The 15024-nt window shown below is 39.2% G+C and overlaps 1 protein-coding gene across 5 annotated transcripts in view; it reads left to right on the top strand.

Annotated features, from left to right (window-relative positions):
* Positions 1 to 13875, top strand: part of Golim4 (golgi integral membrane protein 4) — a 76950-nt gene extending 63075 nt beyond the window's left edge. For 4 of the 5 annotated variants that reach the window (XM_005332507.5, XM_078043606.1, XM_021731176.3 and 1 more), the window contains 4 exons: positions 2864 to 3031; positions 3354 to 3422; positions 11691 to 11771; positions 12104 to 13875. In XM_005332507.5, the coding sequence (XP_005332564.2) occupies positions 2864 to 3031; positions 3354 to 3422; positions 11691 to 11771; positions 12104 to 12253 (468 nt within the window). In that variant the 3' untranslated portion in view covers positions 12254 to 13875. The remainder of the gene's footprint in view (positions 1 to 2863; positions 3032 to 3353; positions 3423 to 11690; positions 11772 to 12103) is intronic. The other variant, XM_078043605.1, reaches the window with a different exon arrangement.
* Positions 13876 to 15024: the final 1149 nt, after the last annotated feature.

The following is a 15024-nucleotide window of genomic DNA, read 5'->3' as shown; positions in this document are numbered from 1 at the left end:
AGGGGATGTGAGATGAGACGGGGTTAAAGGCTGTTTTGGGAAAAAATAATGTTGAAAGGTTTTCCCTTTGACACTTTTTAACTTAATAAAATTAAAACCTAGAAAAGTAAAATTTAGAGGCATTGAAATATGAGGTAATGCTGAAAAGATGGGAGGGGACGGGGCAGGCCAGCAAAGAAGTTGGAGAAGTTACCCTTTCCTGAGCCTGTCCAGTGGCCTGCCAGGGTATGTGGCATGTGACTCTGTCACCTCCCAATAGTCCAGGGACTATTTTAATAAATATGTTGGTGAAATATGTGGTTTCACTCATGAAAAGAAGTGCTCAAGTACCACAAGGGAGGAGAACATTTAAGTAGACATCTAACAACTGGCATTATTCTGTGTTTTCCAAAAAAGGAATGAGACCCCTGATTCACTTGGATTGTCTAGGGCTTTGACCTTGCTTATAAGGGAGATAAGCCAACATTGAGTGAGTGATCATGTGTTGTGTGTAGATGACGTTCACAACTTATTTTAATTTCCTATCACCTTTGTTGTTGTTGTTGTTGTTGTTAGGGATTGGACCCAAAAGCTCTTGATCACTGAGCCGAATCCCCAGATCTTTTTGTATTTGATTTTGAGACAGAGTCTCACTAAGTTGCTTAGGGCCTCACTGAGTTGCTGAGGTTGGCCTTGAACTGTGTGATCCTTCTGCCTTAGCGTCCTGAACTTCTGGAATTATAGGCATGCACCACTGCTCCTGGCTTCTTATCACCTTTTGCTATCATCTTTTGTTCTAGTAAAGCAGCCCCCTGTGCTTATAATATTCAATCCCTACTGCCATATGGATCCAGTTTATATTGATCCAGGGAATTGAAAAGAAGATCCATGTCCTTCCTTGATAATCACTGAGAGAGTCCTTCTGCTGGCCACTTTCAGCCCTTTTATGGAAATGGCTTTTCCACTTGACTCACAGAGCAGGTTTTTCTGCTGTACCCTCACTGGTATATAGGAAAGCATGCAGCAGAGACACAGCCCTGAAATATTGTCATGATAGAGCAAGGGTTAGAGAATGAGAGAGTGAGAGGCTGTCCCATGAGAGCAAGGAAGCAAGTGTGCATAGAGAGTGAAGGACAGTCACTTTGCTGGGAGTGGCTGGAGGCTGACTACTTGCCAGTGACCCTTTACTCTTCTTATCTCTCCACATTTTGGAGACATACTGGGAACACTGGTCTTTCTGTCATGCCTTCTTTTAATTAGAAGTTGTCAGCCCATTTGTCCCTCTTTGTCTTAGCTGTTTTATTTGAATTTAACTGTTTGTGCCTGTGAGCCCTCACTTATTACTTGGTCAGTCTTGGAACCATTGTGCACATTTTTAAGAACTATACTAAGACATACTTAGTGATTTTTTTTTTTTCTGAAGAGAGGGTGCTGCTGTTTTCCTCTGTTCCCATACAGATTATTGCCATAAATGAAGGAAATCTGTATGACAGGAGCTTATGGAGTAATTAGAAATTAGTGTAAAGGTGAGGATTTGTCACTGTATTCCTGAGAAGAGTGTTATTTGCACTTGAATGAAGTTTATGGCCAGGGGTGTACAGATAATAGATCAGCTGAGAGCAATGAGTTCTTGAACACGTTCAAGGTTCTTCAGCAAAGTGAAGTACAATCTTGTCTGGAGAACACCAGGAGAGACTGAATCTTACTGCATAGCTTCAGTGTCTCTCCAAAGCAATTGCCACTTCAGTAAGTGTCCTATAGATGACCTGAGAGGGATTGGGGACACTCAAAGCAAGCATCATCATTTCTGCCCTTCTCTGTTCCTAAAAGCTGAATTTTTGTTATGATGTGTGTTATTTGGAAGGTGCCTTGGGAACTTAAGTGGGAAATTGAAATAATTCTAAAGTTGATTGTTTGAAGGACATTTGTTGTCCCACAGTAACTGAGAACCACTCAAAGGTGGGTCTGGAGGTATATTTTTTTGTAATATGTTGCCAAAGATTTTCTCCTATCCCTTGCCAGTGTAGTCTCTCTCAGTTTCATAGTGGTGTTTCCTAAGGAAGAAATAGTTCAGCCAGGTGCTGTGGAGCGCACCTGTAATCCCAGTGATTTAGGGAGCTGAGGCAGGAGGATCACAAAGTTGAGGTCACCCTTGGCAACTTGGTGAGAACCTGTCTCAAAATACAAGATGAAAAGGGCTGGGGATATATAGCTTAGTGGTAGAGCACTCTAGGGTTCGATCCCCAGTACCAAAAATATAAAAAATGAATGAGAAAGAAGGAAGGAAGGAACATGGTCCATACTACAAATACACCATTTTCTGTAGAGTTAGTACTTTTCTTGGCTTGGGTCTTCTCAGAGGTAGAGATCTTCCTCCCCTTCTTCTCAGAGGTAGAGATCTTCCTCCCCATCAGCTGCTTTGCACTTACTTACATGTTTAAAATCGCTTGAAAGAGAGTTTTGTATAAAAATCAACATCACCATGAAAAGAATTACCACTTCACCTATGTAAGTCTCCTGTATACATTAGCATTGATTTTTTTTCCTCCCACTTGGTTTTCCAACTTATTAGCTGTTTTGCTGGTTGTCTGTGTAGTTTTGTTCACATTTCTTGGTTTGCTAGCGTTTGGAAGACTGTTGGAATAACTTGGCAGAAAGGAAGCACCGTTTATCCTTCCTTCTGATTCCTCAGCGTCTCACAAGTGAAGCAGGAGTTCTACCTTGTGACAGTGGGGTGCTTGGTACTTGTGAGCGCTGGCAGGGACAGGGATGAACGATGCAGTGAAGGGTGATTTCATTTTCTGCCAGTGTGTGGCCTTTCAAATGAAATTAAACTTGATCCTCTGTTTTGAAGTGGCGGTTGGTTTTTATTAAAATTTTACAGCGGGCAGCTGTAGAGGATATAAACCCAGCAGATGACCCCAATAATCAAGGCGAAGATGAATTTGAGGAAGCAGAACAAGTGAGAGAAGAAAATTTGCCAGATGAAAACGAAGAGCCAAAACAAAGCGATCGAAAGCCAGGGAACGCAGACATGGAGGAGCATTTGGTGGTAAGCAGATGCCACTACCAAGGGTGGATTTAACCTGAGCACTTTAGTAAATGCCTGGTTTATGTAAAAGGTTAGTCCTAATCTGCGCTGAGAGAAGGTTTGCCACTCTAGTGGTTTCAAGGCCATTATGTGAAACGACATGCCTGCACTCAGGGTAACAGACACCCTGTGCTTTGTGTTAGCAATGATTATTCATCATTTCCTGGCCACCAGTGCATTGTGAGTGCACTGTTCATGGTGGCATGCTCCTTCTTTGTCCCCGAGTATTATAGAAGGCATCTCCAATGTACAGTAACATGAGCCTCCCCTTTTGTTTCAACAGATGGCAGGAAATCCAGACCAGCAGGAGGATAATGTTGATGAACAGTACCAGGAAGAGGGAGAGGAGGAGGTAGGAAGATTGAATGCAGGAGGCTGATCAAGTTGTTTGGTCTGTCACACCAACCGTAAACAAACCCTGGCAGTATTGACTCTGACATTCCTTCCAGAGAAATGTTCAGAAAGACTTAGGCAGGGTACTACGAAAGGGTGGCTTAAGAGGAAATGAACCATGACAGTGGAGACTTTTGGTTGGAAGGTAACAAAGCCGGGATGATAGAATCAATCTCTGATTCTCACCAGAAATTTCAAATAAAGCTGACTTTCCAGGAACAGCAGACAGATTTATGTGATCTTCATGAGAACATTTTCTCATGTCTCTTTCCATCACAAAGCTCTGCACCTTTGAGGGAGTATGGATTGACCCTGTCACTTTCTCTGGGGGACATGTCCCCTGAGTCTGCCTCACAGGGATACCCCACAATGTCAGCTGGAATCCATGTTAACACCTGCCAGACATTTTTATTAGTTTTATAATCTTTCCCTCTGACCCCTTCCCTCATAAGACTTTAGTATCTTAATTAAGTTCAACCAAAACAAGGTCTAAGAAGGCAACCAGACCTTCAGGAAGCCGAACAAGTGAGAGAAGAAAATTTGCCAGATGAAAAAGGAGAGCCAAGACTAAGCAATAGAAAGCCAGAGAGCACAGACATGGAGGAGCATTTATCACCGTTCTCCGGGACAGAATACTTATCTAGTATACATGGGGGCCTGGATTCAATTTCCAGCACCACAAAAACAGTGAAGAGAAGGGGAAGTATTGGAACTGTTTTGAATAAAATGCTTTTAGGTAGGATTTCTTAATAATTTCATTTTAGCTTGTAAACTTCTGGCATATTATCATTAGTTAGCATCTATGGTGATGCCACATTCCTGTGCTCAATCAACTGGCGAAGGCTATTTGCTGCAGCCTTTTTTGCCATGGCTTTCTCCTACCTGGACACTTGCAGTACTTGGGAATATGATGGAACATGATATGGATCAGGCCTTGACCCCACGTTTAGTCTCACTCAGGACCAGTAAGTAATTCCTGGATGAAATGCCTGGTTCAGAGCCACTCATCAGCCAGGTGTCTTGCAAATGCATGGCTTTATCCCTAAGGGAACCTCTGGGGAGGTTGACCATGACCCACTGAAGAAACACGCCCACCACTGGACATCCTGTTCAGGAAGCATGTGCTCAGCATGCACTCAGTTCCCTGGCCTGGGTCTGCGTTCTTATTTTTACTATTTGCAGCTTCACGGAACTAATGCTAAAATCTGTGCTTATGCCAGGAAGACAGAAAAGAGTGTTGCCCTTTAATGGCCAGTGGCAACATCTCAAGTTATGTTCTGTCTAACAGGCTTGATCTTTCTATTCTCTATCTTTTTTCATCCTGCTGTTCATCTTAATCAAGACTCTGAGCTGTCTTATCAGAAAGAGAACATTAGAGAAGCCGCAGCCTTGAATATTAAGACATTTAGCAAGAAGAAGATATTCATCTGGGCTTCTCTGGTAACAGGATGTCTAGACTAATATTACTTTGTTTCATTATGTCAGATACCAGGAATCTTTGAGGGATTAAGAGAAAAGGGTTCACCTTGGCTTCTTTTTAAAAATTCAGAAGGGTAAACATAAAAATTTAATCAGTATTTACTGATTCTTTTTCACTTTTGTATTATGATCAGGTAAGGTGGAAGAGAGAAATCCGGAGATCCCGTAGGGAGCAGGGTAGAAAAACAGGAATCACCAAGGCAAGGGGCAGGAGAGAGTGACAAGGCAAAGGAGGCTGTGCCTACCCAGTGCACCCTGAGGTTCAGCAGCCCCTCCCACCAGGTCAGCTGAATTGACAGGGCTGTTTTCCCCTTGTTACACCAGCCCCAGGTTCTAATTCTTTTGCTTTGTTTATTCCCTGCCCAGAATTCTTATAATAGTGTTTGTCCCAGCTTTCTAAGCCTTCTTGCATAGGCTGCAGGTTGCCACCCTTCATTCAAGACTATTCCCAGGTGAATGTTCCAAGGAGGCCCTGTGAACCTTTCTACTTCCCAGTGTCACTTTCCTCCTGTCCCCTGAACATCCCTTGTTCAGGAGGAGTTGTATTTTTGTGGTCTTTCCTGAGATGATTAGTTTTTGCATCTTTCCATCATTCCTAGATCATATTCTGTAGAGGGGGGAGAAAGATGGTTGCCAAATACCAATTGAGCCCTAGTGATAATTCATAGCTGAAGCACTCAGCAAACTGTGGTTAAAATGAGAAAAATTAATTAGAAGCACCCATGGTATTGTTTATAATTGTATGTGAATCTGAGACAATATTTTTGGAAGCACTTTGAAAGCCATTTAATGCTGAGTGACTGCATGGTTCTCATCTCCAGTAAACCTGGCCACAGGGCTGTAGGGCTGCAGCGGCCTTCAGTTTCCTTCCCTCCCAGCCTGCAGCCAAACTCTAGCTGCCAGCATTTGCTCCTCAGGAGGAACTGTATCTTGCCAGTGGAGAACCTGTTCAGAGGAGGAGCCATCAGACTCACAAATCTGAACGACGAGCAGGTCACCCAAAACAAGTGTGCTTTTAGGAAATTTGCTCTATCCTTGTTTGGTTTTGTTTCTTTGGTTGTTGCTGTTGTTGTTGGTATTTAAATCTTAGTGCAGCAGCATCGTCTAAGACATAAAAATTATGATTATTGACCAGCAATCCTGATTTATTTGTTTAATGTCAGGATAAAGGGCACCATAATGTCCTCTTCATATTGCTTACGTCCTGCATATTTTATCTACTTTTCAGCAAATAGGACAAGTTATCACATAGGCAAAAAGTGCTGTGTTATACTTCAGAATTATCTGAATGCTAAAATACATATATATAGATAGAGTGAATGCTTGAAAACTTGGAATGCTTTCATTGCTCAAACGTAGCAGAAAACAGATTAATCTGAACACTCAGGAAAGAGCAAGTCCAAAGTTATTTGCTCACCTTCAGTGACCAGCTATGTATACTTACCAACCCAGACCATGGCCTGGGACTCCCTAAGTTAAGAAGCTTCTGATGGGTGGAAACTCTTCCATTTAGCATGGCCTCTCAGGCAGTGGTGTCCTTCATTCTAGCCGACTTTGCCAACGACTTCCTTGTCACATGCCGGCCGTCTGCCTCATTGGATCCTAGCATTCTTGACTGCTCAGAGTTTAGCCAGCTAGTGCCTGGCTCATCCCACAGTGTCTTCTGTGTGTAAACAAAGGTGTCAGCACACTTGGCTGGGACCCAGTAGCTAGTGAAAGCACATTTTAGATTTAGTGATTTGGTTTGTTTTGTTTTGGCCATTTACTAAACTTTTCCTTATCACATAAGGTTCATTTCTCAAATGCCTGAAACGTTAGATTCCAGTGGAGGAACATGAGTAATGAGGACCCCTATGGGAAATCTTCAACAGAGTCGCTGCCTCAGCCTCATCAGGATTCTAAAGAGGGTTCGGTATAGCAGACGTCATTGCTGCATCTGCGCTATCAGACAGTAACACAGGGTGCCTCTGCTTTTGTCAAAGGGTATTTTAAAGGTCAATTAGAAATGCCACACCATTCTTTTCAGTGATGCCTTTAAGATGAGTTTGAATTACTTTTACCCCAAACATTTAGAATATCTTATTAAAATAATGTGAATATAAGACTCTGTTTTTATATACTTGTATATGGCTGGAAAATTACAGTGTTCATTTGTGGATGGATTCCCTAAATTAAAGAGTAAATTAAATCAGTGGTTCTCAAGAATATACTGATAACTGGTAAACAAGCTAAGTGTTTTATAATAGGTGCCAAGAATGAGAAAACAGGCTTCAGAGAAGGAAGATTATTCCCCAAGCTGGAGACATTCTTAACCCAGCATCTTAAGGAAATAGTTCTCTGTCTTTTACTATGACCAAGAACCACTTTTTTTTTTTTTTTTGGTACCAAGGTTTGAACCCAGAGTTGCTTTGCCACTGAGCCACATCCCGTCTTTTTAACTTTTTTATTTTGAGACAGGATCTTGCTAAGTTGCTTAGGACCTTGCTAAATTTCTGAGGCTGGCTTTGAACTCACCATCCTCCTGCCTCAGGCTCTTGAGCTGCTGCTGGGATTATAGGTGTATGCTATGGTGCCTAACCCAAGAATCTTAGTGAAGAGTTTGTGAAAAATACAAATCCCTGGATTAAACCCTGCTCTAGGAAATTTTGGATCTTCTCTGTTGTGGGGCTTGGAATCAGTTCTTCAGAAGCCCCTTCTCCATCCCCAAGATGATGCTCATATTTCAGGAACACCTTATTTAGAGGTAGACAATGGTGGAGGACTTGGGGAAGTGTAACCCCCTGAACATTTATGCAGAATGCTGTGTCCAAGCACATTTGCTAAAGCATTTTTTGTTTCAGTCTTAAAAGCATCTATTGTTGTGGGGCAGGTCACTCAGAAAACATACCAAGTCCCAGTTTTGTCCAAATTGAAGAGTCTTTATATAGCTAGCCAACCAGCGACTGCTCCCTGCAGGACCCATTGCTGTTTCTCTGCAAGGAACAGCCCCAAGCCTGAGCATTTTAGGATATTTAAAGGCAAAAACTATATCTGGGTTGACGTAGCTATAAGCAAACACATACAGAAGCTGGATTGGGCAAGTAGCAAGACAATGCAATGGATACATTGGTATTTTCCACTGGACTTTCCAGGTTGGCATAGCAGCAAGCAAGCAGAATGGAAGTGGGACAAAATGACCCTAATTCAGTACAAGTTAGAGAATGGTTACTAACTTCTAGGTACATTGCCCAAGAAAAATGGAAAACAAAGAGAACAATTTTACATTGTATAAAAATTATTATTTTGTGTTGCCAAGTATGTTATGCTAGGTAACTATTAATGGGTACAGAGGTGGGGCTTTCCCACAGGAAAAGCATTTCTTACATGATATGGGGTCTCAGGGTAAAATAGAGTCTGTTTGGTCATTGCCTATATCACTAAGATTCTTAAACCCTATACCCAACCCTTTTATTTTATACATAAGATATTTTAATCTTCAGAGAAGTTAGTTGAATTTTTCAAGGTCCCATAGCTTGTTATTTTGTTGTTAGAATCATACTTGAAGCCCCCCGCCCCCACAGGTCTGACTTCAAGGGATGTCATTTTTAAGTGCACCAGGCGTGATAAGTGTATAGTTAATGTGGGAGAGTTCTGTATAGAAATTGGTAGATGCAGAAAGAAGGATGAAATTAGAAACTTGGTATTTTTGTAACTCCTAATTAAAGCCATTGATTTAATCATTAATCATCAATGGTGTTACTATATAAACAAGGTACTTTATCAGGGACAGATCAGACTATCACCATGTGAGCTCACTGACTGACCTTAGCCTTACTAAAAGTAGGACAGACATTATGTGTTTCCTGATGTGATGAAAATGTGAAATATTCAGCATCTTGAATTCTGACTAACTCATATTCAAGTTAAGTTTGATTTATAGAAAATATGAGGACTAGAGAAATGAGTGAAGTGATACCATACAGAAGCAAATGAATCCAAAATGTGGGTGCTTCTATAGAATAAGTCAGTAGCATCAAGATAAAAATAATGGAGGGAAGCCCATGTTATGCGTGGACTTTGGATCATGATTAGAACAAATCAAATGTAAATATGCATTATTGAGACAATCAGAAGAGTGTCATCAGATGATGCCACAGAATTATTGACTTTATCATGTGCTTTTAGCATTATGTTTATATAAAAAGGAGTCCATTTCTTTTAAAGGTGCATACCTTGACATGTAAGGGTAAAATTACATGATATCTAGAAATCTTAAGAATAAATAATTGAAAAAATAGAAAAGTGATAGACAGTGGAAGTGTGGCAATATTGAGACAGTTGGAGCCTTGGAAGTATTTATAAAACTTTTATTGAATGATTATTTGCACACACTTGAAGATTTTCATAATAGAAAGTTGAACTTACTGGGGGTTTTTTAATTGTTATTTTTTTAAATTGTTGTATATAGACACAATACCTTTTTTTTATTCATTTATTTTTATGTGGTGCTAAGGATCGAACCCAGTGCCTCACCCGTGCTAGGCAAGCGCTCTACCACTGAGCCACAACCCCAGCCCAACATTATTGTTTATATAGACAGAAAGCTGCAGGGCTGAGGCTTTGGTGCAGGTCTGTCTCCACAGAGTATGTTAGGAGGTAGCAAATGCAAGCTGCAGCCTATTTTGTAAATAAAGTTTTATGGAGCACAGCCTTGCCTCTTTGTTGACACCTTGTTTATAGCTGTTTTTGTGCTATACTGGTGGAGTTGTGCAGTTGTGACAGAACTTATGGCCCAGAAAGACTAAATAATTACTGTCTGGACTTCGCTGCCCCAGATTTATGTACTCTTTCCACCATACTGCATAATTTTGAGGCAATTCTTTCCTACTCTCAACTACACCATGTTTAGTGTTCACAAATTGAACTTTCATTATTACCCACATGGAAGACATCTTTGTTCATCAAAATACACAAGGATGCTTAAGCAATTTAACGTTTCAATTAGACCTTAATGAGGTCTGAAATAGGTGCTTCATTGTCTTCATTCCAATGTCCTGTGGGACATTGCTGTGAAGTTCTGTGACAAATGGCAGAAGAGAAGTCATTGGACTACTGATTGAGCCATAGGGTGAAACAAGGGTATCCCCAGCTTACTTCATCAGGAAATGTCAATATAGAGATGCTCTCTGCCTCTTTCTTCAAACTGTATTATTTGAAACCAGTTTCATTTAGGGGATGACTTCTATATGTCATCCCCATTAGCCAAATGTCTTCTAATCAGTACTGGGGGCTGATTAGAAGAGATTCACGAAGAGTTGGCTCTGTCTAAGGCATCTTTGAAGAGTCACCTTTGTAGGCTCCCAAAAGTCCACACTGTATCCAAAGATCTGGAAGTCCAGCTACCTTGAGGCAGCACTTGATTTGCTCCTGCTTAATTATAGTATCTGCTTACTTTCCATCCCTTGCCCGTTTCTCAGATTTTCAACAACCACTACTCAACTCTTTCCAAAAAAATGTGTATTTTTTTTTTTTTACCCCAGAGGACTTTTACTCCCATACCATGATCCTGGTCTGTACCAGGACACTACTTTATGCCTAACTGTGTTCAGCAGTTTTTTTAAAAAAAAACATTAGAATGACCTGGACCTTTTGGTGTATGTGTGGTTTTCAAACTAGTTAGCAAGTTAGAAAATACTTTATCTTGTATTTCTGTGATATATAGTTATTAAAGAGAGATTATTCAGTAAAAATTTAGATCCTTTTTTTGATTTGCATTTTGAGATAAGCAGTTGGGATCAATGAAACAGTAATAGTGGTATGCATAAAGGAAAACTATTTAAAAATGGATGCTGTGTTAAAACACTAAATGGAGATAGGGATTTAAACTAGTTTATTAGACTACTTCATACAGAAATTGAAATGATTGTGTTCTTTTTTCTGGGTATTTAAACGTGAGAGGTTTGTTCTTTTTTTTGGGGTATATTTGCCATTTTTATTAGTATCTGACAAATTACATGAAGAGAACAGAATTTTTGTCCATGAATAACTCAAGCATCTCAAGAGAACCTGACTTCTATATGTCATCCCCATTAGCCAAAAGGGTGAACTTATTTTCAAATTGGAATACATTGAAATATAAAAAAAAAAAAAGAAAGCTGAACCCAGGGCACTATGTCCCATGTTCTGTCACTGATATACCCAGAGAACAGACCCATCAATTTTCTATTACTTTGAATATAGACAGTGGTATCTTTTTTTGTGCTTTTATGGGGATACTTTTTACATTGGTTTATTCAGTAACTCATTCATTCAACGATATTTATTAAGCATTTCAATGTGCCTTTTGTGCATCTGATTACTGAAGACCATGCATTCTATTAGAAGGTTCCTGCCTTCATACAACTTACTTTCTGTCAGAGCTTTCAGAGTTCTGAACAGTTCTCTCATTTTTCAAAGAGGGACCTATACTTTTATAAGCTGGAATTTCTTCAGGTGTTATCCTTGCAGAGTTAACTCTTATTCAGAGAAATCAGAAACTCAAACAAAAGGTCAGACCGAGAATCTGTCACATTGATCTTCGTGATAGGTGTATTAAACATTTCCTCATCCTTAATAGACAAGTCAGACTTGTGACTTATTTTTTTTTTCAAATTTACTTCTAGTGTAATTTTGTTCCTGCTATTTCAAATGAACTTTTTGGAAATCAAAACATGTCGCTTCAGGTGTTGAAACGATGAAAGCATTACATATTCTTTGTGGTTTGCTTTAGGTTCAGGAAGATTTGACCGAAGAGAAAAAAAGGGAACTGGAGCGTAATGCTGAGGAGACCTATGGTGAAAATGATGAAAACGTATGTTCAGGATAATATATTTCTACTGAGTGTATATGAGTGTGTGTATGTACACGCATGCACTAGGTAGGATGTACATATGTGTAGTTGGGACAGGCACCAGTGGAGGATACCTGTAAGGTGCCCCTGAATTGAAGAGGTCCACCTAGAATTAGGAGACTGACCACATGCCAATGAGGAGAGGCTGTAGCACTGTTGCCTCTACGATCATTTTTCTTCCCTTTCTCCCAAAGTGAATGAATTATTTGCACCTTGTTTGTTTTAGGGAGAAATTGTCGATCACTTGCTCTATTCCCTATTTCTTAGTTTTTCTTTTTTCTTTTAATGTTAAGGCTGATGATAAGAACAACGATGGAGAAGAGCAAGAAGTTAGAGAGGACAACCGCCGCAAAGGTAGAGAGGAACACTATGAGGAGGAGGAGGAGGAGGAGGAAGATGGGGCTGCCGTTGCTGAGAAATCCCATCGCAGAGCTGAAATGTAGCTGTGCCCAACTTCCGGACAGTGCTCAGCCAACAAATTTTTTTCAAGCTGCTTCAGAATCTGCCTACTGAACTCTAGGATATTTAATTACAAAAAATAAAGAATTTAGACTTTTTTTAACTTTTGTATTAGAAATGCTCATACATTTATATGAATATATTTTGATAACGTAGGGTAGAACTTTTATATACAGGCTAATCATGACCAAGAAGAAAAACAGTAAAGCGTACCTTAGGCTCTGAATCTCATTTCTCTCAAATCTGTGATGTTGGAAAGAGCACTGCTTTGGTGTATGTTTCAACTTGTTACCTTCCTGTCTACTAGTTTCAAGGTGTTCTTTCATTTGCCTTTCATATAATACAGGATTGAAAAAACAAGACATATTGCAAAGTGCTGTGCAAACTCTAAGGCGGATGGCTAGTTTTACTGATTGCTGCTCTTCTGAGGCTCTTGTGTATAATTCTGGTAGAGTTTTCATCAGTCTGTGTATCTCTGGAATGAGAGCTCTATACAGAGTGACATACAGATTTCAAAATGGAAAGCCATTTTTGTTGTTGTTGTTGTTGTTGTTGTTGCAGGGTAAATGTACCATTTTTCAAGCATTTCTGATCAGTTAAGAAAATGTTTGGTGTTACTTCAAATCACAACTGTTCTGCTTGAGGGAAATCAAGCTTCAAAGTGAGATGCTATTAAGACTTGTATGGCAGTATCATGTACTTAATTTGGTATTTCAGTGTTCAAACAAGGTGTAACAGACACATCATTGTATCCACAATTTTGAAAGACAAAACTTGCCTAAAAAGAAAATTGATGTGTGTGTGTGTGTGTTGTTTTATACATAAGCACCTGTTCACGATATTTTTTTCTGAAGTCACCTAATGATATCTGTCTTTCAATATCTAGTTCCTCACCACAGTATGTATTTCTCCCTTAAGCTCTGTGCCTCAATATACAATCACTTTGATGCCAATTATGAATATGAAGGCATACCAAACTGTACAACTTCATAGGATTATTTTTCAAAATTATGTGGTGAAATATATACACAGTGATAAGATAGGCCCTTGTGGCTTTTCTACTTGCTGGGCACCAGCATGCTTTTTGCTAGTTTAATGACTATGAATTATAAAAAATCCCATAAAATAAGGAAATTAAAAGTCAAAAACTTCCCCTGAAATAACATATTTCAGTTACAAGCATAAATATTTTTAAATGTATAGAACTAGGTCATATAATTCATGTGTGTGGTTTTTAAAATAATACTTTCAAAGTAATAAAAACAAATTTCATTTTCTACCACTATTATATGAATGTAATTTTATTTTTTAATAACCACACTCATGTATGGTTTTGATTATCCCAGCTGAGCAATTGTGTATGTATGCATAGGAATGTTTTGTTCAAATGTATTTTGGATTTCCAATGATGATGAATCAAATCTTACCTTTATGTATAGAAACCCTTTTATGTAATGTAAAATGTATAATATTGTACATAATATTCAGAATACAATTATTTTGGTAAATTAGTTTGTATTTTTAATGTCCCAGTTGCAGTATTTAATTATTTGAAACATATTGAAACAGGTAATAGTCAATAAAGCTCTAAAAAGCAAGTGCTAAATCTTTTAAAATGTGTGATTTCTTATTAGTTTCTGATCTATCATTTTTCACTTTTTCATAAAAAATATTTTTAGAGATACTGATATGAATTAATGAGTTATAAAATGCCTTCCTCCCCCCATTTCTATTTTCCTTATCTTTTTCTACTTGGATTGACAGTTGGATTTTTCCCCCCTTACATTAAAAATAGAGCTCAAATTTTATTGTATCAAGTTAGTTCTGGGAGGAAAAAAAAAGAAATGGACAGAAAATATATGGTAGTGTCACGTATACACACACAATTAAAAAAAAATATTAAATCCCTCAAGGAAGTAGCAGTCAGAACCTTTCTGGTCAATGTATGGCACCATGTTGGGGGCCCTTGTAACCAATGTTTACAGGAGAACTAAGACTGAGCTGACCTGTATTAATGGCTGATAATACCACTTGTATTTATCCTGCCAATTAATCTGTGACTTTGGTGCAACTGGAAGTCAAAAGATTTGGTATCAGTGACAATCAGCAGAAGGGGGAAAAACAACATCAACCTCTATTCAAACATAATAACCATTATCTTAGCCACGGATACCAGTGACTCATTCTTATGAAGGAAAATTATTTGAATGCGTTGAAAGTCTTCAGAGTACAAGGAGTGTATGAAGTGCTAGCGAACCAGGCTGATAATATAAACCCTTTTACTGGATCATCTTTGTCAAGCACATCCTAACATCTTGGTAAACAACCTTGACCCTAGCCTCTGGTTGGAAAAATTGACTTAACCAGAGCCAATCATTGGACTTCATCTCTCTGAAAAGAAGTACATGATCAGTTTAGGCACTTGACCCCCAGTCATATCAATTTGATTTCCTTCTCTGGGATTGTTTTGCTGGAAGGCAATCTATAGTATTCCTACACACTGTAGGACAATTCTTATCCTGGACTACCTGAAAGGACCCTTGCATAGCAATCCTCCTTGGAAGCTAGAGATATTTCCCTCTGTGTCAAAGAGCAGATTGATTCTCTGATTTGGATAAAGAAGACGATGTCTCCCTTCAGTACAAAACCTGAATAGGTTTGCTAGCATTTCACTTTATGAAATGAAGGTTTCCTGAGATCTGGGATCCTCCGCTATGACACAAGCCCATTGTGAACATTCACTTATCCCCATGAC

Source organism: Ictidomys tridecemlineatus, chromosome 3 (genome assembly GCF_052094955.1).
Source record: "Ictidomys tridecemlineatus isolate mIctTri1 chromosome 3, mIctTri1.hap1, whole genome shotgun sequence".
Lineage (NCBI taxonomy): Eukaryota > Metazoa > Chordata > Mammalia > Rodentia > Sciuridae > Ictidomys > Ictidomys tridecemlineatus.
This window is presented reverse-complemented; position numbering and strand designations above follow the sequence as displayed.